This window comes from Antechinus flavipes, chromosome 4 (genome assembly GCF_016432865.1).
Source record: "Antechinus flavipes isolate AdamAnt ecotype Samford, QLD, Australia chromosome 4, AdamAnt_v2, whole genome shotgun sequence".
Lineage (NCBI taxonomy): Eukaryota > Metazoa > Chordata > Mammalia > Dasyuromorphia > Dasyuridae > Antechinus > Antechinus flavipes.
In genome coordinates, this window is record NC_067401.1 from 446,218,042 (window position 1) to 446,244,478 (window position 26,437).

At 36.1% G+C, this 26,437-nt stretch overlaps 1 protein-coding gene across 1 annotated transcript; it reads left to right on the forward strand.

The window, feature by feature from the left end:
• Positions 1-26,417, forward strand: CLCA1 (chloride channel accessory 1). The gene is made up of 14 exons (XM_051999262.1): positions 1-174; positions 1,049-1,189; positions 1,386-1,533; positions 3,986-4,091; positions 5,894-6,071; positions 8,722-8,943; positions 10,204-10,431; positions 13,111-13,285; positions 14,799-14,905; positions 18,172-18,387; positions 19,058-19,319; positions 23,141-23,305; positions 24,653-24,889; positions 25,790-26,417. The coding sequence occupies exons 1-14, from the start codon at positions 13-15 to the stop codon at positions 26,125-26,127; spliced, it is 2,685 nt and encodes an 894-aa protein (XP_051855222.1). The 5' UTR covers positions 1-12; the 3' UTR covers positions 26,128-26,417.
• Positions 26,418-26,437: the final 20 nt, after the last annotated feature.

Consider the following 26,437-nt stretch of genomic DNA (forward strand, 5'->3'; position numbering starts at 1 on the left):
TTCTGACATGCAATGATGGGGTCCTTTAAGAATTTTATCTTCATTTTGACCTTGTACCTACTACGGGGGGCAACTGCTTCCCTCATTCAGCTGAATAACAATGGCTATGAAAATATCATCATTGCAATTGACCAAAATCTGCCAGAAGATGATAAACTTATTCAACACATAAAGGTAAGAAAGCTTCTCTCAGTGGAAGAGGTTTTGTTCAACTAAAGGATGGTTGGGGAGAGGTAGTTGGGCATAAAAGAAGAGGCAGAAAATCTGGGTTTTCCCTCTACTGTTGATTAACCTCTCAAGGCATCATCAGTTGCCTCATCTAGAAATTGGGGATAATAATGTTTGGTGTGCCTTTGGACCGAAATACAACTTCCTTGGTTGGAAATGACAAAACTGCAGGATCTCCAGAGAAAAATTTGTGCCTATTTAGGAGCTCTATAGGAATCAATATATTTAAAAACAAAAACAAATTTGCAGATCCTAAGAGAAGAACCCCCGATGAACCACTACAGATTAACGACTGCTTTCTAATGGTCTTAAAAAGTTGCTAGGGACATTTATAGGTGCAATGATTTGTCAAAGATCACACAGCCAAGTGTCATTTCCTCCATGAATCCCCCCAGCTGGAAGAGAGCAGGGCTCATATTGTTCAAAGTACATTGAATATCTTCTTACATTTATCATATTTCCCTTTGTATTATAACTATTTGCATATATGGCTCTCCCCCACCCCACTTCCCATTAAGTTATAAACTCCTAAATAGCAAGATCTTCCTCATAACCATCTTTCTATCTATTTTGCAAATGCTAGGTACTTAAAAGCTGTTTGTCAAACTGAGTTTAGTATAGTAGGCTCAACCCTTGAACACAGAACACCTGACACCTACTCTAATATAAGCTCATCCACATTTTTCTATTTTCTATTTTCACTTGATAAAAATGCCATAGTCGTTTCATACTAGCTATCTACATTGTAAAGTTAAATAATTGGTTGCTTATCCCTCTGTCAGCAGTCAGGTTTCCTTATATATTTCTTCTTTCCACATAGGACATGGTGTCAAAGGCTTCAAATTCCCTGTATGAGGCCACAGAAAAAAGATTTTATTTCAAAGGAGTCTCCATCTTAATTCCTAAGACGTGGCAGACAAAACCAGACTATGAGAAACCAAAACTTGAGACATACAACAATGTAAGATCATCTAACTCTTATCTTTATTAAATATTAATTTCATTTGTATTAAACATTAGGTTGAAATTTTTTAATTTTAAAATTTTAAAAATATAATTTCTAATAACTAATTATTTTTTCAGAATCTTTCAATCTAAAGTGTATTTATCATGTTCTTTGTAATTAAAAAAATCTAAAAAAAATAATACATTTCTAGGCAGATATCTTCATTGAAGTCCCTAATGCTCCAGGCAATGACCGTCCACGAACTCAGCAAAATGGACTGTGTGGAGAGATGGGAGAGAGAATTTATTTAACTCCTGACGTCATATTGGGGAAAAAGTTGAATGAATATGGACCACCAGGTACAGTTACTGATGAAAGTCTAGGCTTACATCATGTATGCAGCATATTTCATAACTTAGGTTGTACTATATAGAGACTATGATTCTCTTGATATGAAAATGCAAATTAGTCAAAAAGATTGGAGGGGCATTCCTTCTTTTCATATAGCAGTGTTTTACTTCTCCTTTAGATATGTAATTGTTTTAAATCAGTGCCCTATAAAGCTTTTTTCATTGCTCTCCCCAACACTCAAAAAACTCAGGACAATCACTTTAGTGGTTGAATGGAGATTGGATTGGACTAGGGAGAGATTTAAGGCAGACAGATCTACCAAGAGGCTACTGCAACAATCTAGATATGAGGGGATGAGGGCCTGCACCTTGAGTGCTGACAGCATCAAAGGAGAGAAGGAGCCATATTCAAGAGATGCTGAAAAGGCAAAATCAATGGGTCTTGGAAACAGATGGGATTTTGGGAGTCAGACAAAATGAAGAATCCTAGAGGAATTCTAAATTCTGAGCATGAAGAACTAGGATTATGGTGTTGCATTCTATACTAGGAGAGGAAAGGAGAGGAGGGGATTAAGATAAAAGAGAATAAATTCAGTTTTAAACATTCTGAGTTTCAGATCTCCACTGGAAATGAGTTTAAGATGTCTGAAAGGCAGTTGGAGATGAGACACTAGAGGTCAACAGAGTCAGTGGAAGTAGATTGATGTGAGAATCAGCACCAAAAAGATGATAATTAAATCTAGGGGATCTGATGGATTATGAGTAAAATAGTATAATAGGAGAAGAGGATCCACCTTAGAAACCTCTGGGACACTTCTTATGTTATTATTATTATTATTATTATCATATTACTGCCTTGGCTTCCCAGGGGTCTGGGGCTTTATTTTAGAGACCACTTTTCTAGAGTACATATTCACTTCAAATATTTATCTTATCAAAACTCTATGAATTGATATAATATCCAATAGGAACATAAAAATCTATATTTTATCCATAAGAATTCAGGCGTCTAAATATAACAGGTTATCAAAATGATCTAATCAACTAGAATCAAATAGAACTAATTTTAACAAATTTGGCAAACATTACTATGTATTTATTACATATAAGGTACTGTGTAAAGTGCAGAAGATACAGAAATAAAAATGAAACATTCTTTACCCTCATATATCCCACAGCCTACTGGAAAAATATAAAATGGATATAGAAAATTAGAAAACAGAGCAAGGAGTAAAGAGAAGAGAAGAGAGATCACCCAATAAGTTCTAGGAATGTTTAAAAAGAGACTGGGTATGGCTAGTAGGTAATGGGATCAAGGATGACTTCACAGAAGAGATGGTATGAAAATTTAATTTTGAATGAAGATAAGGATTTTGAAAAACACATCATAAGAAATGAGGGCATCCTAGGAATGGAAAATATAAACAGGAGAATGAAGTTGAACTCTGTGAACAGTAAATTATTTAATTCAAGTGGAACATGAATAAGAATAAGTTGAAGTCAGAATCTGGAGGCCCTAAAGATCAGATTCAGGGATCTGTATTATATCCTAGTGTAATAGGGAATTAACAAAGTTTTTAAGCAGGGGAGTAACATGATCAGATGGAAGATCATAGGCTCACAAGTTTTAAAGTAGAAGGGTTTGGTCCATGATGAAAATGAAGCCCAGTGGTATATCCAAGATTCCATAAATAGCTGGGCTTGAGCCAATATCCATTCTACTACAACACATTGCCAGTCAGTATGTTCCTAGAAAAGAGTAATACATAATAATGTGAGTGGGGAAAGGATTAGCAACCAGGGAGAGAGACTAGAGAAGACATCATGGTAGAGACAAGGCTTGAGCTGAACCTTAAAGGAAGACAAAGATTTTGAAAAGCAGAGCTAAGGAAGAAGTACACTCTAGGTATGGGTGATTGCTAATGTTAAATGAATAAATGTACCAAGAGCCAATATAAAATACCCAGGGGATAGAAAATGAAGACATCATGTAGCACATACTGAGTGCAGGAAAACTGAAGGTTTGGTATCTATATGAAGTCAAGAAATCTGTACAAAGATTTACTCCTTCCCAGAATGCTGGTTAGATGCTCTCTGATAGATTCGTGTTGGGGGGGAGGGAGAGGGTATGGAGATAGGCCGATATGGATGATCTGTATCACTGATGACTATAATTAAATCAGTGAGATCACAGATCTATCCAATTACCCGAGAGCAAAAGATAATAAGGAAGGAAAGAAGGAAGGGAAGGAAAGAAGGAAGGGAAGGAAGGAGGGAGGGAAGGAGGAAAGGAGGAAGAAAAGGAGGGAGAGAGGAATAATTTCATAAGAGAAGAAAGCATAACCAGGATACAATCTACAGGGATCAGTGAAATACTCACATAGATCTGAGGGGAATATCAACAACATTGCTGAATTGTTAAAAAAAATTGTATTTTTGCATTTCAAATATATTTTTACAGAAAAAATCTTAGTTCACGAATGGGCCCATTTGCGGTGGGGAGTGTTTGAGGAATACAATACAGAGGAACCTTTCTACAAGCTTAATGGAAAAAATGTACCAGTAAAGTAAGATAATCTTCTTTTAACTTTTTGGAACTCACATTAGACTGAAAGCATCTTCTCAAGATAATTTTTAAAATATTTCAGTTATCAGGATTGTTTTTCTTTTTATCTATAGACTACAACAATAGTGTGCAAATCATCAATTTCATTATTACCTTCTTTAGATAATATTTGGCAGGCTCCTATCCCAACATCCTTCAAAGCAGAGACAGTTATATCAAAGCACAGAAATTTTCCTGAATCTGAGGCACAAAATTATCACAGACCAACTCTTTGGAGTTGCTACATATGTCTGGAACACAGAGACATGCAAACATGGCCTCAGGGATAAGCCAGCTCTAGAGAGATAAGATAGTACATACATGTCCTTGTTGCCTCCTCTGGATATCAGCAGTACACTCTGACAGGCAAAGACAGAAAAATTCTTCTAAATGTGGAATGCTAAACTCTCACTGTACCAAAGGTCCTATCTAGTCCTTTTCCTCTTTCTCCTCATATACAATAAGTCCATTCCTCAAGGTATTGTATGATTTGGGGAAGAAGCACAAGGAACATTTTATTACTTCCCAGTGCTTAAATACAGTGGGTAATTACAACTCTCAAGGAGAGCAAAAGCTGGCACCCATCCTAGTGTAGGTTATACCAGCTCTCCAGTTCCTGCAGGAAATCTACCTTGTTCTCCCTGTTGGATTAACAAAAGGTCTAGGATCAATCAATCACAACTTTTGAAGAAACACCTGCTCCTTCTGGGTGCTGTCCTAGGTGCTAGGGACATAAAGGAAAAAATGAAACAATCTTGGCTCTCAAAGACCTTGGGGGAAATAATATGCATTCATGTAAATATAAACACAAAGTATTTGTGAAGTAAATGCCAAGTAATCAGGAAGGATGTGAGAGTTCATGGTGCCTTTGTTTCTTCCATATACATAATTGAGCCAGAAATCCCTGCGACAGGGTGCTCTTTTGAACACTTTTCATCTAATGAATGAACGAAACCTCATAAGTCAAAAGAAAATTAGACTTTTAGGAATACAGATAAAGAACTTCAATTTCCCCACATATTAGTGATGATAACAATACTGAGTACCTAATAAAATTGTTGAGAACGAGGATTTTTTTTAAAAAATAGTATTTTATTTTTCCAAATAATACAAAGATAGTTTTCAATATACATCTTTGAAAAACCTTGTGTTCCAAACTTTTCTCCTTCTCTTCTACCCTCCCCTACCCCAAGAAGCAGGCAATTGAATATAGGTTAATTATGTATAATTCTTATAAATATATTTCCATATTGCTGTCAAAAATCAGCTAAAAATGAAAAAAAAAACCATGAGTAAGGGGAAAATCAAGCAAACAACAAAAAAAAGGTGAAAATGTTACGCTTTGATCCACATTCAGTCTCCATAGTTCTCTCTCTGGATGTGGGTGTCACTCTCCACCACAAGTCTATTGGAGTTGCCTTGGGTCAGGATGAGTACTTCTTCATTTCCATGAAGATGATAATAAGGTGTCTGGAACTCATTCCCGTGATGTCAGGGACATCAATTAATCAGACATGGCACCAACTCCCTACAGATAGTCTAGCTTTGGGATATTCCAAGAAGCCCACCTGGAATTCCCTATAGGATTTTTCTGCCAAACAAATGGATCTTCCTGGCTACCAGAGACTTTACTACCTAAATGGGATTCTTGATAAACACTTTTGGGGATGAAGAAATAAATGTTATAACATTGGAGATATACATGAGTTAGAGTGGTTTTAAATGAATTAATGTTCTTAAAATCTAATCCTAATATGTTTTCAGATGTTCTGATGCTATCACTGGTACAAATAAGGTAACCACATGTTCTGGAGGGAGCTGTGCTACCAGATCATGCAGGACAGATCCAAAAACAGGAAAGTTTCAACAAGGCTGTGTATTCATACCTGACAGAGTTCAGACAGCGAAAGCCTCCATCATGTTCATGCAAAGCATTGATTCTGTAAGTATTTGGATCATTGGTTCTTAAGTTTGTAAACAGAAGAAAAAGGGCTCATTCTAACCCAAGAGCAGCATTTATTCAGAGTAAAGGTTTACAAGACACTTTACGCCTACCTTCTTATCTGATGCTTACAATAACTTCATTTGCCAGAACCTTAATTCCTATTTCACACATGAGTATATGGAGAGTAGGAGAAATGAAATGGGTAGTGTATAGTTCCACTGCGAGATGAGGGCTCTTTCCTCACTTCAGTCTCTTTCTAGGAGAACATCTGTTCAGATAATGTGATGTAGACTGCTTGGGCTAGGCAATCTCTCAATGAGCCATTATTTCTTTAAAATGGAAGGTTTAGGATATACAATTCGAGTTACAAAAGGGAACTTTACCATCATCATTCCAGTCCTCTTATTTTCCCCTCCCCTTCTCTGCAAGTCTACCACCAGACTAGCAATTGCTAGAGATTGTCCATGTGCAATCTTGCAAAACACATTTTCATATTAGTCATATTTAGATGTGATTTGACCAGGCCGGTAGATAAGGGAACTGTCATTTTCCTTTGAGTTTGGAAGCTCTGTATCCAAAGCTTAATGCAGGCTAAGATGCATCTAATATGAGGGCTGACATCAAACTATGCATAAGATCATGGATTTAGAGTTGACATTATTTCAGAAGCCTTGTAGTCTAACCTCTTCACTTTGCAAATGAGATAAATGGGATTTACTAAAGTGACCCAAGTCATACAAGATCAAGTGGCAGAACCAGAGTTCAAACTCAGCACTCTCTCTACTGCATGATTAGGCTGCTTCTCTTCTCAACTTCTCATGCTGAGTATGCAGTTCACTCTAAAGAACTGGTTTTTTTCCACTGAGGCAACAAGGTTGCATAATAGATAAAGTACTGAACCCAAAAAATGTGAGTTCCTATCAAGCATCAGATACTTAGTATCTGTGTGCCTTACTTATGTAAAATGGGGATAATGATAAAAAAAATCCTACCTCCCAGGGTGATTGTGAAGATCAAATGAGATAATAATTGTAAAAATACTTAGTATTACGTCTGAAACCTAAGAGATGTCTCATAAAAATAACTTTCCCCCTTATTCTCTTTGTGAAGTTCTTTCTAGACACATCTTCCCATTTAATACTTGTGGGTATTGAACCCAAGGGAAGAACTCCATTTTTTGGCACATTATGTGCTTTACCTCACCCTTGTTCTAGACTTTTGAGGTTTGGGGATCTTGATACAACCACCCAATATATTACCTATCCAACCCAGTTTTGAGATATCTGAATATCAGACACAAATATTCTTTATGTTTTCATTTGAGTCATTTATTTTTAAAAAAAGAACAAAACAGGATCACAGAAATATCCCTGTGGCATTTCACTAAACATAGCCTACCATACTGATAGCTTTGTATTATTATATTAATCACCACATATAGAATCAGTCAACCAGAGTTGAACCCAATTGCTTATGTGATTATTCTTTCTACATTTCTTCAACATGCTCACAAAAAAAATTAGACCGAGATTTTTCTGAAAACAAGTTGCCTGAGATGTTTCCATGATCTATCTGTCTAGTGAGATGGTAACAAATGGAACTGAACGCAATCTGAGATGACTGAACTGGGAAATCACCTAGTCCAGTGTTCAAACCATGGACTAAGGAACAATGTAGACAAGAACATTCTGGTAACTGTTTAACAATTGGCTTACTAAGGAAAACACATTTATAAGTGTTAACTACATTGTTAACATTGTCTCCATCACTTTGGGAAGTCTAGATCAGTGCTATCAAACTGAAACAGAAATGAACCAATGATCTACACAGAAGGATCAAGAAGCTGCATACAATTTAGTTTGAAAATGTGATTTTATCTACATTTTATTGGTTTTTATTTATTCATTAAGTATTTCACAATCTTGTTTCCAAGCACATAGGCTATCTATTTGTTGCCCCTAGGCTCTGACTTGTAGCATTTGTTGATTGTAAATGATCATGATGAAAATTCAACAATTGGCTCTTTACAGACCCTTAGAATTGATTCCAGCACATTTGACCTGCAGTCCTAGAGACTTTTCTGGGGGTTCCTCCAGTATTCATAGTATTCACAATAATACTAAGGCACTTTGATTTTTAACATGGTTATTATAAAAGGGGAAAACTGTTATAAACAAAATCCCTGAGGCAGAAATGTCCTCAATTTTTATGTGTAAATGAATCACAAGACCTACTTATCTGCTCCAACTTTTTCACTTTGCCAGTAAGAACATTCAGGTTAAATGCCTTGACCCAGACAGTGAAAGGGGAAGGACTAGAATCCTAGGAGTCATAAAAAGTTTTTCAAATGAGTTAGTTTTCCTCCCTAAATCATTATTGGGTTGTTAGTTGGATTTATCATATTTATGGTTTAAAGAAAGGTTTCTTCCCCCTTTTTGTGTTATGGATCCTTTAGTACTCTGGTAGTTTTTGAAATCCTTCCAATAATCAAGTTTTAAATGTACAAAATGCAATACCCAGGATGACAAGCAAAACAAATCATAATTTAAATTATATAAAATGTCTTTTCAAAATCTAGTTCATAGACCCAGCTTAAAAATTCCTTGTTTATAATTTCTTTATTTATCATGAAATTGGGTTTTTTCAGGTGGTTGAATTTTGTAGAAAAGAGAACCATAACAAAGATGCTCCAAATGCTCAAAACCAGAAGTGCAACCTCCGGAGCACATGGGAAGTAATCCAAGATTCAGAAGACTACAAGACATCCACTCCTATGACAGCAGCACAACCACCAAAACCCAGTTTCTCATTAAAGCAGATCAGAGAAAGAATCTTGTGCTTAGTTCTGGATAAGTCTGGAAGCATGGCGGTAAGCCAAAATGATTCCATTATCCTGGAGATTGGAGGGCTAAGTTTACAACATATAAGGGACCCAAAGAATCTTGGGCTTATTGGAAATCCCACTGATCTCATGGTTTTAAAAGGAACTAGGAAGCAGGGAATCATTTGTCCTTCACCAAGTTTCCCCCTTTAAGCCCTCATATTCTTATTCCCTCCTTTCTTCTTTCTCCATGGATCTTTATTCATAGTGAATTATACCCTGAATCAACATGACATTTTAATTGCCAGAGTGACTAAATGAAGAATTTGTTCTACAGTTAGTTTCTCATCCATGAACATCTGTAGTCTCTGTTAATCAAACTATCCAATCCACTTTGTATAACTTCACATTTTCCTCCTTTGTTGATGATTGTACACAGGCATCAAACATCCTACCTAAGAATGTAACTCAGATTACATACTTTAAAATAGTTGCAACTTCATTAATATGGGCATTCTCTATTCTACTCCACCATTCCCCACTGAACAAAATAGCCTAGTAGTCCTAGCAAAAATTCCATTAGTTTCCTTACTGAACAATGATTTATTAAGAGAAAATATGATGAAGTGGATGGAAAATTGATCTCTGAGTCAAGAAGATCTGTTTAGTTCCCATATCTGGCATGTACAGCATAGACAATTCTTTGAAAGTATAAGTTGCAGGGAACGTGTCAGCCTGCCTTATAGAAAGAGTTAATTCATTTGGGATTACCCTGTACCAATAAAACTGCAGATCTAGGTCCTCTTTTACATGGTAGCCCATTTCTGGTGATGTGGCTCAAAGCAAAAGGCAAAAAAAAATTACAAAGAAATTATTTCATTTACTAAGCTAAACATTAACCCATTTACAACCATGATCCCACTCAAAATCCCATTTTTCAAAGTATTGAGAATCTGCTAGTTTGTTAATGAGGGCCCATCAATGCAGAGACAAACACTTCCACCACTTAAGCTTTGAGCGTTATGGGGACTGAAACTGGCCCCATTATCACCTTGTGATGTGCTTCTCCAAATAAAGGTGGCCTTGTTCTCCGATAGGAAATATAGCCTCTCCTGAAGCACATCCTCAACTCCTTTCTAGCCTAGAAGAATAGTCTAGAGCTTGTGTTCTGCTGGTCTAGCCCTTGAGAACCCAGAGTTTTCACCATAGTACCCAGAGCCTCTAGAGTTCCATATATGGGCTGAACCCATTCTACTATAGCTTGCTTGGAGCTAACCACTTGCCAACTTGATTTGTGTTTTCATTCAGGGTGGGGACCGGCTAAACCGACTGAAACAAGCCTCAAAACTCTTCCTGCTTCAAATCATTGAAAAAGGATCCTGGGTTGGAATGATCACATTTGACAGTGCAGCCACTATTCAAAGTGACCTGGTACAGATAGAGACCGATGCTCAGAGGAACACACTCATTACAAAGTTACCTGGTGTTGCTTCCGGAGGAACATCCATCTGTTCTGGACTCAGAGCAGCATTTACGGTGAAATAATCTTCCCTCTACTGTCTCTATTGTAGTGGATATTTTAAAAGTGAATTTCTATTTTGAATGGCCTGGTATACAATTGATGTCTCTAAAAAAGTGAAGGTATGTCCAGGGACAGGGAAAGAATATCAACAAATGATGATATGAACAAATCTTAATTAAATTCAGCCCAGCACATATTAAGCAGTTAATGTGTAGAAGGAAGAAAGACAGCCTTACAGGCAGGAAGACCTGAATTCAAGTGACTCATACAAGGTAACAAAGTAGAGTGGATAAAACAAGCAACTTGGAATGAGAAAGAGTCAAGTTCAAATTCTTCTTCAGGAATGTTCTAAATGTATGACTCTGGACAGAACACAATCTTTGTAGACTTCAGCTTCCTCAGAAGGAGAGGAGGGGAATTGATGATATTTGAAGTTTCTTTTAGTTCTAAACTAATAATACTCTAGGCTATATTGGCTGTGCACTTCTAAAACCAATGACAAAGTTACTGGGTATGATATAGAATGAGGTACATTGAATACATCAAAAACATCTAAGACAACCAGGAGCAATGACGTTCAATCTTGGCTCCATTCTGGCTCTGCTGATTAGGAAACACATTGAGACAAAGAGCTGTCAGTCATCCTTTGGGAGCCAAAGAGTGATGAATTAGTTTTACTATGGAAGGATACTATCCACATTTTGATGCCCTAATACTGTCTAAAGACTGCTTCTCTTGATAAGAAATAAAATCATACAACTATCTTAGTGATCATGCAATCCAACTTCCTTATTTTATGAATGAGGAAGTTAAAAAATAAATGACAAGTTAGTTGGGTTTGGGATTGTATAAGTATTTGTGTGACTAATTTTTATATAAAAAGAATGAGATAAAGGTCAACAAGCATGAGGACTAAGAGGACATGGATTATTTTGTAGCTACATGCTTCAATAGAGAACATATAGAACTCAGTAAGGACTTAAGTGATATATAAGTGAAAGGCATGAAGTTTAAGAGAAAAGAGGAAAAAGAGGGCGTTTGAGCCTGTACTCAGGGTTAAGTTTATTTACATGGTATAATTATGTTTGGAGGAATGGAGGAAGAAATTTATAGAGAGGGAGACTAAGGATATGGAAGAGGGAAACCAAGGAAGGTCAATGGAACAAGGTCCTGGAGTAAAGGAAAGGGAAGGATCAATGTGAAGAAATTGACTTTGACATGACAGCACTGCTGTTTCCTTTCATATAGGAGGAAGGAAATGGATGAGAAACCAGAGGATGCATCAGATGGCGAAGTAAAAGATGGTGTCATGTGTTGGGATCTAAGAGATATGGAAGAGAATCTGGCATCACAAAGAGTTGAGAAAATCGTTGGAATAGATGTTGTGAGGGACATGCTAGAGAATCAAGAAAGAATAAATGCAACCAGAATAGCACAGGGCTGGTTGGAGTGCATATAGTAGATATTCTTAGAGGAATTATAGGGGAACCATTGCCTCTGGGCTTCTTGTACCAATTCTCCATTGCTCAGGAGCATGGGCACTGATGTTGAGATTTAGTCAATGTTGGAAAGGAAAAGAAAGGCAAAAGTGGAAGGACAAGGGGGCCAGAGATTGCTGAGCACTGGATAGGGACATCTGAGATGCCTTAAAACTAAGAGGGCACAGTATCAAAAAAAACAGAGTCAGGAATAATCACTCTTCCTGAGTGACCTACATGAGGTTGTGGAAGTATATGAGACTGTGGTCAGACAAAAATCATCAAGTCTGAGGTGTTTGCTTTTTTTGAACAATTTCAAAAAATAGCAATATATAGAGTAGGGCTCCTTTTGCAGAAAATAAATGTCTTTGTCCAATTAATATATTGCTTTCTATTGCATAACATTCCTCATTAGGGACAATGAGGCATAATGAATAGATCTTAGTATGGAAAAAACCGATGGTTATATCCTGCTTCTGACACTATAGGAGTCTAGCTAAGTCATTCAACCACAATCTGCTTCAGTTTCTTAACTTGTAAAATGGAAATAATAGTTCCTACTGTAAAAGTTCTTACTTTGTGATATTAATGGGAAGTTCAAATTAGATCTTAAACATAAAGTGCTTTGAAAACTTGAAAATATTACCTAAATGCCATCCATCATTATGATGAAATATCCTGGTCACATAGTCACAGGAAGGTATAGAGCCCTTGTGCTCCACTGATATCATCCCAGTGTTCCAAGGACATAAGAAAGATCTCTAGTTCATTGAATGTATACTTGTGGTAAACAATAGAACACCATAAAGTTGATACAAGAAGGTAAAGTAATAAGTGTTTCTTAAGTGCCTTCTACATGCTAGGGTCTGTGCTAAATATTTTGCATACATTATCTCATTTGAACCTCATAATAACTCTGGGAAGTAGGTGATATTATTATCCACATCACTCAGTTTTCCCAGAACAACTTTGGTTCCAAATGACAGTGGCAGCTGATAAATTATCCTGCATTAAAGAAAGAGAAAATTGGCTTGGGCTGAGTTTCTGAAAGTTGACCTTTTCATATTTGAAAATTTCAAGAGGGGAAGATGTTCCTGAGGTTCTTGGATTTTGTCCCTTATCCCTTCTTCCTGTCCTGGTCAGTTCCATGCATTCAAGGTTATCTGGCAACACTGAGCCTGCTTATTAATGTCTGGCATGAATTTCTGCTTTCAGTCAATCAGAAAGAAATTCTCAACTGATGGTTCAGAGATTGTCCTTCTGACTGATGGAGAAGACAGTACTATCAACACATGTTTTGATGAAGTAAGACAAAGTGGAGCCATTATCCACACGGTCGCTTTGGGACCTTCTGCAGACAAAGGCCTGGAGGAGCTGTCAAAGATGACAGGTAAAAGATAACCTGAAGGAATTGTTTCTTTAGTAGGCAGAACAGATTATTTCTATGGGAACTTCCCCTTGAGTTCTCCTCTAAGGGTACAGGTACTGGGGTTTTCTGAATGCTATATATGAGGGGAATAAGCTCTGGAAAATCAGTCCATAAATATTCAAGTGTGTACCCAGGTTCTGAGCTAAGTGCTGGAGACACAAAGAAAGGCAGAAGAAAACCTTCAAGTAACTCACATCTAATGGAGATGGGGGAAATAACATCCAAAAAGAAGCTGAAATGGGGAAGGGGAGAGATGGATGCCCAGAACAAGGATGATGAAGTTCAGAAGAATGAACCCTGGTGGGAAATGAATAGATGACTGGCTTGAGCATCTTGCTAAATGGAAGCTTGCAAAGGAGCTCTCTGCTCTCCATCTTCTTCCCTCCATTCTCCACTCCCTCCAATCAGATAGTGGGAGGAGTGACTGGGGCCAGTAAGACTGATGAAATATAAGGTCCAGGACTGAAGTGAATTGGAGGAAGATGAGTCCCTGGGGATAGGATGGGGACATTCAGAAAAGGATAACTCAGTGAGAAATTAAACAAATGACTGGTCTTCCCAAATTGGAGAGACTTTAAATAAAATCCAACAACAGCCTTAGTGTATGTCATCTGAGATCATGCTGAGCTGCACGTTTAGAGAGAGAAATTTGTCCCTATGTTAGTTCTGTGGTGATTTTTCCCCTAAAATAAGTCTCAAAGGCTTTTGATAGAATTACAGAATCTCAAAACTGATCTTTGACATCCATTAATGATAATCTCATCCAACCCACATCCATATAAATGGTCATTCATGCCTTTACAGTCTCCCAGATTTTTCAAAGACCATGATAGAAATAGTTAATTCAAGTGAACAAAGTCAGCAACCACTTTTTCAGAGCCTATTCCATTTAAGACACTGTGCTAGGTGAAAAATGGCAGTTACTGCCAATAATAACTTAACAGTTTACTTGGGGGTGAAGAAGAAAATGAGACATGGACACAAAGATGTCAACAAGACCTGATGAGTTATTCCTAAACTAAGGGCCAAATCACACCTCTGATGAGGAGAAATAAGCAATGGATACCAAATAAAGTAGGATTTGATTCTCTTGGGTCAATCAATGCCTGTCACCATCACTGGGGAATGAGTGAACTTTCCAGACAGAATGAAATATGTGAACTGGTTTAAATCGTGGATCCTGTGACACTCATGTAGGTCCTCGTTAGTCTTTCTTATCTCTTCCCAAAGCTTTGGTTGTTTTCCAGATAAATGAGATTTTAATTATTGTATAATATACAGTTTATACAACACAAAACTGAAATTTTTTACACTGCCTTCCTAGAATGAGGCTGTATACTTACTAGCTGTAGGCTGCCTGAAGTTTATAAAGCAATATAAAACTTTATGAAAAAATAACATTTTAATTAAGACTGTTAAATTCTCTCTAATGAGGGCTATTTATTTAACATCTGATGATGTAATGCTATTTCAGGTGGTTTGCAGACTGCTGCTACGGACAATGCCCAAAACAATGGGCTCATTGATGCCTTCAGTGCCCTCTCATCAGGAAATGGAATGATCACCCAAAGATCCATCCAGGTAAGTTTCAATTTCTCATTTCTCATGATTATGTTTTATAGAAGAGCACAGCATTCTACTATGAGAGATTTAGAGCTTAGAAGAACTTTAAGGTTCATAACATCATACATCATAGATATTTAGTAGAAAGGGACCCCAGAATCATCCAGTTCAAACCACACATTTTATAGGTGGGGAAACTGAGGTAAATGGACTTGCCCAAGGTCAAGCAGGTCATGGGAGTCATGATGAGATATGAACTTTAGTTCTCTGACTCAACATCCAGTATTCTTCCACTGCACCATACTCATTGGAACATCATAATCAATGGGAAATGATGTATAAATAAAAGGTGTTCTTTATATACATATGTATGTGTGTATACATTCATATACATATATACATGTATGTATGTATGTATGTATATATATATAGTTCAAGTTCTATTAAGCACCTACTATGTGCCAGGCACAATTTTGCAAATATTGTCTCATTTAATCTTTACAACAACCTTAAGAAATAAGTGCTATTATTACCTCCATTTTATAGATTAGGAAACTGAGGCAGGCAGAGCTTACCCAGGATCACATGGCTAATAAGTGCTGGAGGGCAAATTTGAATTCAGGTCTCTCTTTCTGACTCCAAGACTAGGGCTATATTGACTATGACACCCAGCTGCCTCTAGACAGTGAGCATTTCCACTGGCTATCCACTCTTATTTAAGTTTTTGAAAGGAAAAAGAACACAGTAATAATCACATTGCCAATTCACCTGATGCTCTAACTATCCTACTTACACATGAAACAAGCTCTTCACCCAGCTTGCTTTGAGAAAGTTGTCTGGTCCTCATGGCTCCTTCTAGAGGATACAGACACTGATTTTATGCATCCCACTATCAGTAGTGGCCTCTCTTTTCATATTTCCATGTCCTACTCCCCTCACCATGCTACTCTCTGACCATTAAAGACTACCCCACTGCTTCCCTCTATGGATCTCCAGTGATCTCATGATTTCTCTACAAATCCATGATGTTTTAACACCTTGAGGGTCATCTGAATCTAAGCCTGAGGCTTTTTCAAAGATCCCTAACAGGGTATTGGTGGCACAGTGACTGAAATGCCAGCTCTGAAGTCAAAAAGTTTCCTCTTTGTGGGTTCCAATCAGATATTAGCTGTGTGATCTTGGACAAGTCTCCTGATCACGTTGCTTTAGTTCCTCATCCATAAAATGAGCTGGAGAAGAAAATGGCATGTTACATTGTAAGCATTTAAGTGCCTACCATGAGCCAAAGATGTTATAAAAGAAAACCAACAAAAGATTGGCTATGAAAGATGAGAGAGAATAAGGAATTGAGAATGACACTAAAGGTGCAAGCCTGGGTGACTGGGAGGATGATGTAGTCCTCTACAGTAATGTGAAAGTTACAAAGTAGGGAGACTGGGGGAAAAGATAATAAGTTCAATTTTAGATATATTGAATTTAAGCTCTCAATGGCATGTCCAACTTGAATTATCAAATAGGCAGCCAACAATACAAGTCTGGAGGCCTGCAGAGAGATTAGGGATGGATAAATTGAGTTAAAAATCATTAGTTTAGAGATAGTAGTTGAATTCATGGAATCCAATGAGATCATTAAGTTAAATGGTATAAAAAGAAGAGAAAATGACCCAGGACATAACCTTATAAATACATGATTAGCAAGTAACACCTGTATGAAAATTCAGCAAAGGAGACTAGGAAGAACCAGTCAGACATGTAGGAGGTGAACAGGAAGGAATCATTATCATGGAATATCAAATATCATGGATCAACAGTGTCAATGGCTATAGAGAGACCTGGAAGGCTGTGGATTGAGAGGTCATTAGATGTGGCAGCAAGAGAGCAACAGGATCATTGTGGTCACTTTGGAGAGAGAAGTTTCAGTTGAATGCTGATGTTGATCTGGAAAGTGTTAAGAAGAGAATGAGACAAAAGGAAGCAGAAGCAGCTCTTGTAGCCAGCCTTCTCGAGGAGCTTAGCTGAAAAAGTGAGAGGTATGGGGTGATAACTACTGGAGAGGACAAATCAAATGAAATGTGTTTTTGAAGCTAGTGGGGACATGAATATTTTTATAATATAGAAACAGGCAGTTAACAAGACAAAGAGCTCAGAAGACAAGGGGACTGAAGATAAATCAGAGTGTGAAAATGATAGAGAAGATAAACTGCTCGAGAAAGCATAACGGAATTGAAGTTTTTGTCTGTAGAGAGAGTTTTGCCCTGGCAAGAAGAAGGGCCACCTCTTCATGTGGAGCATGGGTGAAGGAGGCAATGGTAGAAAGGATATGGGAGACATGAAATGAAGGGGGAGTAGAAGGGAGCTCTCAACAAATGGTCTTCATTTTTTTCAGTGAAACATGAGGCAAGATTTTCAGATAAGTGAGGAAGGGAGAGGGCGTCATGAGAGGCTTAAGGAAAGATGGAAAGACTTAGGTGAGTCGAGTCTCTGTGGTGATTATGAGAGTGAGTAAGTCAGGAGGAATAAAAGAATGACAAAACCAGGGCAGCCCAGGACGTGCCCATGAGGCAGGGTGGTTCAGTAGAAAGAAATCTAAATTTGGAAGCTGCTGATTCCTTTCTTCTGAAACTATCTTCCACTTATACTGTGTATATCTTACATGTACAGTTTTTCTCAATTTTAATGTTATTCCTACTCAATCAGAATGTGAGCTCCTTCTAGTAAAAGAGTGCTCTAAATCTTTGTCCTTTTGTTCAAAGTTTTCCTTCTATCCACGCAAATACTGTTTTTGCTGCTGAGAAGCTGACTCAAAATCAATGAGTTGAACTAAAGATCCTACTTCAGAAGACAATTTTATTCTCTCCCTACTCATAATGAAGGGAATTTGATTTAGAAGTTGAGTGGAAAAAAGAAGGGAGTAAGAGAGCATGAATGAGTGAAACTTGCATATTACCTTAGGCTAAAAAGAAAAAATCTTATTCTAGCTCTCCCTTTTCATGTCCTTTTTGGCCAGAAATATTATTCTTGCACATTTGTATAATCAAGACATCTATCTTCTTTCCCAACTATCCTATGTCCTAATAACTACAGGGATAGGGAAGACACCTCTCATTTTATTATTACAAGGAACTTTCAAGTAAAGAAGTCATTCTACCAATGCACATTTGTTCCTTCTCTGAAATTCATAATCTTTTGCTCATTGGCATGTACTCAGATTAACTATGATATGATTTGTTGATGAGTTATTCCTTTGCCAAGTCACTGAATGTTTTGTTCTATTTTCTTAACAGCTTGAGAGTAAGGGAGCCACTCTAAAGGATGGGGAGTGGATGAATGGCACAGTTATTGTTGACAGCACAGTAGGCAATGACACTCTATTTCTTGTCACGTGGACAACAAAACAACCCCAAATGTCTGTCTCTGATCCCAGTGGGAAAGCATACACCACTTTTTCAGTGGATACAAATTCCAAAATGGCACACTTACAAATACCAGACACTGCCAAGGTAAGAAATCAGCCTTTTCTCTTTTGTTTTCTTAAAATATTTAGAAAATGGAGTCAATAATTTAATATCAGTATTATAATTTTGTAACTATTCTTGAGGAATATTAGTTTTTTTTACTAAAATAGCTTATTCCTATTCCATCTGTTCTCTTAGAAATGTGATGAATTGACCACAAAAAACAAAAAAAAAAATTTAATTACACTGCAGCAAGAAATATGTCTTATAAGAATTATCAAAAGGGTAGAAACTGGGCTAGAACACAAGGAAGATCAGGAGAGCAGGCCAAGAAATTAGAACCATATTTCCCCATCCAGAGTTTTAGAACACATATGTTTGGACAGCCAAAATTTTTGCCTGAAGAGAAAGGACTATGGCAGGGCATATCATTCAGATCACATTTTTCATATCAAAGTTTTCAGTAGTAATTGGCATTATGTATACCCCAGGGAAAGCCCTATTCTAGATGTTGTATTCGAAGGGAAGAATGGTTTGAAAAGACTGTCACAGCTAATAGAGAAATAGCCATACTAACATTCTAGCAAATAGTTTTCTTAAAGTGCAATTATATAAATCAGATAAGGGATTAACATAGATAATGGATAACAGAGCAAAGAGGTAAAGTAGGTTTTAACTCTATTTTACTCTAATGAATTTTTATTGATATTTTTAGGTTGGAATTTGGACTTACAGTCTTAAGTCAAGTGCACAGACACTAACTCTGACTGTCACATCTCGTGCTGCAAATCCTACTATACCCCCCATTACAGTGGATTCTAAAATGAATCAAGACACCAGTAGCTTTCCTAATCCAATGGTTGTTTATGCAGAAGTTCGCCAAGGATCCCTGCCTATTATAGGAGCCACTGTAACAGCTCTCATTGAATCAGCTGATGGAACAACAGTGACTCTGGATCTTCTGGATAATGGTGCAGGTAACTTCTCCCGCACAAAAACCTCAAGGTTCTTTCTCTTTTAAGGAAGAAATATGTCCTTTTTTAATAGTATTTTATTTTTTCCAATTATTTGTAAAGATAATTTTTAACATTTTTTTTATAAAATGTTGAGTTCCATATTTCCTTTCTCCTGCCTTCAACTTTCCAATGATAGTAAATTATTTAATATAAATTTTATGTATGCAATTATGTAAATTCCATATTAGTCATTTTCCATATTTCCATATTAGTCATGTTGTGAAAGAAGAAACAGTTTACAAAAAAAGTATATTGCAAAATGAGAAAAAACCGCATATGCAAAAAAAAAAATGTGAATTGTGTACTTTGATCTACATTCAGACTCCATCAGTTCTTTCTTTGCATGTGACCAGCATTTTCCATTAAGGATCTTTTGGAAATGTCTTGGAACATCGTATTGCTGAGAAGAGCTATATCTATGTTTCATAATTGATCCTTATACAATGTTGCTTCATACATGTTCTCCTGTTTCTGCTCATTTTACTTTGTATCAGTTCTTATAACTCTTTCCAGATTTTTCTGAAATCTGCCTGCTCATCATTTTTTAAATAGCACAATAGTATTCCATTACATTCATACATCAGGACTTGCTTTGTCTTCTCCAATTAATGGACATCCCCTCAATGTTCAATTGTTTGCCACCACAAAAAAAAAAAGTGCTGTTCCAAATATTTTGTACATATAAGTCCTTTCCCTCTTTTTTAATGACCTGTTTGGGATTCAGATCCTCATTTGAAATTCAGTACTCCTAGTAGTATTGCTGGATCAAAGAATATACAATTTGATTGTTCTTTAATCATAATTCCAAAGTCCTCTCCAGAATGGTTGGATCAGTTCATTACTTCATCAACAATGCATTAACGTTCCAACTTTCCCATATCTCTTTCAACATTTATCATGTTACTTTTCTATCATATTACCCAATCTGAGCGGTGTGACATGATACCTCAAAGTTGTTTTAATTTGCATTTGTCTAATCAATAGTGATTTAGAACATTTTTATTTAACTAGAGATAACTTAAATTTCCTCATCTGAAAACTGCCTATTCATCTTTTGACCATTGATCAATGGAGGAACAATTTTATTTTTATACATTTGACTTGGTTCTCTATATAACTGAAAAACAAAATCTTTATCACAAATATTTGGCATGAAGAAATTTTTCCCCAATTTTCTATTTTTTTCTAATTTAAGCTGCATTTTTATGCAAAAACTTTTAAACTTTATTTTTTAATCAAAATTATTCATTTTAATTCTCTTGATCCTCTCTATTCATTGTTTAACCATTAATTTTTCCCTTATCTATACATCTGACAGGTAACATTTTCCATGCTCCCCTAATTTATGATATCACCATTTATATGTAAATCATGAACCCATTTTGAACTTATCTTGGTATGTGTTATAAGATGTTGGTCCATATACTTTCCAATTTTCTCTGGCAATTTTTGTCAAATATTGAGTTCTTGCCCCAGAAACTGGGGTCTTTGAGTTAATGAAACACTAGATTTCTCTAGTCATTTACCATTTTGTCTTGTGTACCTAATATATTCCATTGGTCTTCCACTCTATTTCTTACCTAGTACCACATTGTTTTGATGATAACCATTTCATAATATGGTTGGAGATCTAATAAAGTCCTCTTCCTTCACATTTTTTATGGAATTCCTTGATATTCTTGTCCTTTTCTTCTTTCAGATAAATTTTGTTATTATTTTTTTCTAAGTTTCTACAATAATTTTTGGTAGTTTGATATAAATTAATTTAGGTAGAATTGTCATTTTATTTGTATCCATAAACAATTAATATTTTTCTAATAGTTTAGATCTGACTTTATTTAATTGTGTAAAAAGCATTTTGTAATTGTGTTCATATAGTTCCTGGGACTGTCTTGACAGACTACCAACTACTTTATATTATCTATAGTTATTTTAAATGGAATTTCTCTTTCTATCTTTTGTTGCTTTGGATAATACATAGAAAATTTGATGATTTCTTTGGGTTTATTTGAATTTGTTAATTATTTCAACAACTTTTTAGTTAATTTGCTAGGATTCTTTATCATATCAATTATAAAATGTGATTATGTTTTTTCTTTACTTGCTATTCTCATTTCTTTTTCTTCTCCTATTGCTTCAGCTAGCATTTCTAGTACAATATTGAATAATAGTATTTATGAGGTTATTCTTTCTTCACTCCTTACCTTATTGGGAAGGCTACTAGCTTATCCCTATTATAGATAATTACTTACTATTGATTTTATACCAATATTACTTATAATTTTAAAGAAAGTTTAATTTGTTCCTTTATTTTTCAGCATTTTTACTAGGAATAAGTGTTTTTTTTTTCTAAAATCCTTCCTGCACCTATTGAAAAAATCATATGATTTTTATTTGTTTTTTTCCTACTGGTATGGTCAGTTATATTCATGATGTTTCTAATATTGAATCAGCCCTGTGTTCTTATACATTCCAGCTGATCATAACATATGCTCTTTGTGATACATTCCTGTAATCTCCTTGCTAATATTTCCTTGAAAATGTTTCCATCCATGTTCATTAACCTTCTTGGCAGGAAGTCACCAATACCTTTACATGCTGAAAGGGAAGACTCAGGCACACAACTTTTATATTTGAGAAACCTTAACAAAATAAAATGAAAAATAGCCTGATATAGTGCAAAGAGCACTGGGTACTCACTTTCAAACATATTTTCTGTATGATCTGGGGAAGTCACAGTCTGACTGGATGTCCATTCCTACAATTGTAAACCAAGGAACTAGACGCAGTGATATCAAAGATCCCTTCCAGTTTATAATCCCTGGGATTCTGGGCCTGTACCAAAGTTTTCCTCCCTATTCCTTTCTCTGAATAAATAACCTATTCCTTACTCATCTCTGATTCATGAAATCCTTACTTCCCTTTAAAACACAAATCTGGTCCCATCTCTTACATAAGATTTCCCCTGATTTCCCCTAATAGCTATTTTCTTCTATAATATCCTACTCACCTGTTTAGTACTTGCCTTGCACAGACTTTCTGTTGGCCTTTTCACTCCTTAGTTCTTTTGAATGGAGTCTGCCAAATTAGATGTAATCTCCTTGAGGGCAAGGTCTATTTTCTTCTTGTTAACTTCTCTCTAGAATTGAGTTGAATGAATGTTAGCATCGGGTTAGCATGAATGGAGAAAAGCAGACTGATGCAAGAGATGATATAGAGGTAAAATTGACAAATTGGCAAATGATTAGATATGGAGATTGAGATAGACGGATGAGGCATGGTTCAAACCCTGCCTCTTACACTTACTTGTCACTTAATTGATCTAAGCTTCAGTATTCTCATTTGTATAATGGGCACAATAATATCTTTCATCTGCAATGTGCTGGTAAATTTTTAAGAACTGGCTCTGGAGAAAAAAAGGAATATGGAACATTGCTAAATTTAATCTCCATTGTGTTCTTGAATATAGGTATTTAAAAAATAAATCAAGCCCCAATTGTACATATTTCCACATTGAAAATGGTCACATTGAAAAATCTGAACAATAAGCTATCTCTAGTATAATTTGACCCTAGCTCAAGAACTATTATATTACTTACCTTACAAGAATTCTTGGGAGATTCTAAAGAGATCATGTTTGTTATAACCTTAGAGAATCTGTGCATAGAAGTGAAATGTATGTTTGAATTTACTACTATCTTCCAATATTGCAATATTTTTGAGAATATACATATTCGTTTAACATGGCAATGTTTATTAATTTTTTTTATTTCTACACAAAGGAGCTGATGCTTCCAAGAATGACGGCGTCTACTCAAGGTATTTCACAGCCTATAAAACAAATGGTCGATACAGCTTAAAAGTGAGAGCCTTGGGAGGAACAAACACCCAAAGGTCAAGACCTCAAGTGAATGGAGCATTATATGTACCAGGATGGGTAGAGAATGGTAAGGAATCATAATAAAACTATGGTGCTGTCTTAAATCAAGGGCAAGATAGGATCTAACTGAACTCGGATCTCAAAGTAAAGATTACTCATACATTATGGATGTTGAGGGAGTCATGACTATTTAGCCCAGAGCAGAGAAGACTGATCTGTTAAATAGCTGAAAGAAGAGAGAGTGGATTTATACTGTTTAACTCCAGAGGGCAGAGCCAAGCTCAATGGGTGCAAGTTTCAAAGAGAAAGGCTTGATAGAAGGAAAAAAAGCTCCTAACACTTAGAGTTCTCCCTAAGTGAAATGAGCTCCCTCAGCAAGGATAGTTTCCTCTCATCAGATGGGCTTCCCATCATTAAAGAGCTTCAAGTCCTGTCTGGTTGACTGCTCAGATTTGTTGTGGAGGGAAACTCTTTTTCACATAATAAGGACTAAATGGCCACTCAGATCCCTTGCAACTCTGAGCTTCTGTAAGTGTATCTTATCAAGTGTGTGATATTTTAAGTTCCCTTTCTGTCCTACATAGAAAATTCAATAGGCCAATATAATAGAAGAAAGCAGTCCCAGTGTACATGCAATTGGCAGGAAAATTGGGTTTTAAGTAAGAATTATTCCAGTACTGCCTATAGATGCAAATATTTAGATAAAAATAGAAAGGTTATGGCTAAGTGTTACAGCATTTCAGAACTAGAAAGGATCTCTACCATCTTCTAGAACAACCCATTCCTAGAGCAAGACTCTCCTCTAAAATATACTGTTTCCATTCTCCATTTTAAGCTTTCTAGTGATGGAGCTATCCACTGAAGAAATCTTTTTTAATGTCAGAATAGCTCTAATTGCTGTATTTTCCCCTTTCAAGTGTCTAACTATGGCTCCTGGCTCTCTCCAATAAGGAAAAGCAATAGAAATCAACTCTCTCCAATTTCTCAGTGAGTCAGGCAGCATGTTTGATGCTTCTGGCATAGGCAGTAAATACTACAGGACTTAGAGGCAAGAGAAATTAGTTCATTTGTGCCTGAGACAATCAGAAAAGACTATGAAATAGGATGTGAAAAATGCAGAGGATTTAATTAGATGCACAGAGGAGGTTGTATAGATTTTCCAAATGAATGATTTTCACACACCTTTTAAGAAGTGTCTGTGGGAAAAAAATAGCTGAGATATTTCTTTTCTTTATTTTCCTCTTTGCCAATTATACTCATGGTCTCTAAATTTATCAAAAGATGACACTATTAATGAGAAGAGAAAAAGGTGAAAAAGGAGAGTATATTGGGGGCATTATTATCATAAATAATGAAAATATGCAGCAAGCATGTGATATTATACCTAAAAACCTGAGGGACTTCTTCCATGCAGGAGAAGTAAAAATGAATCCACCAAGACCAGAATTTGATGTCAACGATCTTCAAGGCAAGCAAGTGTGTTTCAGCAGAACATCCTCAGGAGGTTCATTTGTAGCAACCAATATTCCAAGTGGATCCATTCAAGATGTCTTCCCACCATGTCAAATCACTGACCTCAAGGCTCAGATGGAAGGAGATCGCATTAATCTGACATGGACAGCTCCTGGAGATGACTATGATTATGGACGAGGTAAGTCTGAAGTTTGATTATGATTTAGAACAAAAGGGAGAAGTCATTTCCAAAGTGCCTGCTCTGTGCAAGGCAATCCAGTAGGTACTGGAGAAAGACAGAGAATCTGCCCTCAAAAAGTTTGTTTTTGGTAGGGAGATGGAACATGAACACAGTTAAGTAAACATAATTAATATACAAAAGAATTCAAAAGAAAATCAAGAAGGAGAGAACGTTCACAAGAATCATAGACTATTAGCATGGGAAGAGAACTCCAAGTACATCTAATCCAACTCATATCTAATCAAACATCCTCCCTGCAACCTACCCGACAAGTGGTCATCTAGCTATTCTAGAACACTTTCTATTTAAAGGGAATTTAAATCTATTTCCTCCCATGAACTCTGTTGAGAATGCTGTTTTAAAAAGATGGTTTTAAAAAGAAAATCACTTCTTAGAATTCATGCTTTTATATTATAAGATATTTTACTAAAGTACCTGTAATAAACTTCATAGAAAGCCTTCTTGGGGTTTGTCTCAGAGAAGATAGAAGAATGAAAGGTAGTTGGAGGGGCAGGTTTAGGAATAATAGAAGTGTTCTATAGAACTAAGTTGCTCCCTTTGCAAATAACTACAAAACTTAACAAGAACTCAGTTCTAAGGAATTTAGAAGTATCATTTCCCTTTCTAAGGCAGGATCATCTCTGTGAAAATCTACTACATAGGTACCTGCTTGACATTTATCATTCTATAAAGGTTGTACATACAAGACCTTAAATGGGAAACTAGACAGGACTATAAATATGGCTTGCCATTTGATTTCTCAGATAGGGAAAACACATTTTTCTGATCTCTGATTTTTAATATTTTCTGCTTTATTAAAGCTATTCAAATATTCTAAGTAGTTTCATGTCCTTTTAGCTCAACAGTATATCATACGAATAAGTGAAAGTATCCTTGATCTGCGTGATAAATTTGATGATGCTCTCCAAGTGAACACTACTGACCTGATACCTGAGGAAGCCAACTCCCAGGAATTCTTTATGTTTGAGCCAAAAGACATCAATCTGGTAAATGGTACCAACATCTATATTGCCATTCAGGCTGTTGATAAAGCGAATCTGAAGTCCAAATTATCCAACATTGCACAAGTATCTGTATTTATACCTCCAGAGGTCGAGACCCCTTGTACTGGCAGTCATATCTTTAAAATAATGTTGAAGTGGCTGGGTGAGCTGCAGCTGACAATACCCAAGTAAAAGGCCTAATTTATCCAGATCTGAAGCTCAAGTCTTTTGCAATAAACACAAAATCCAATTTTTTTTCTCAATTTGTCTCACCTCATTCATTTTATTCTTAATTATAAATGTTTATCAGATTTTTCATGATTTCTGAATAAGAAGGATACACTGATGTGTGGATAATTAAACACAAAACATCTGGCTATGCATGTGAAAGAACTATTTAGTCAAGTGGATAATTATCACTTTTAAATTCACTATTCCATATACTGACAAATAAAGGCAACGGATTTAATATTTTTAAAAAATTTTTGTTTTGATTATTTGG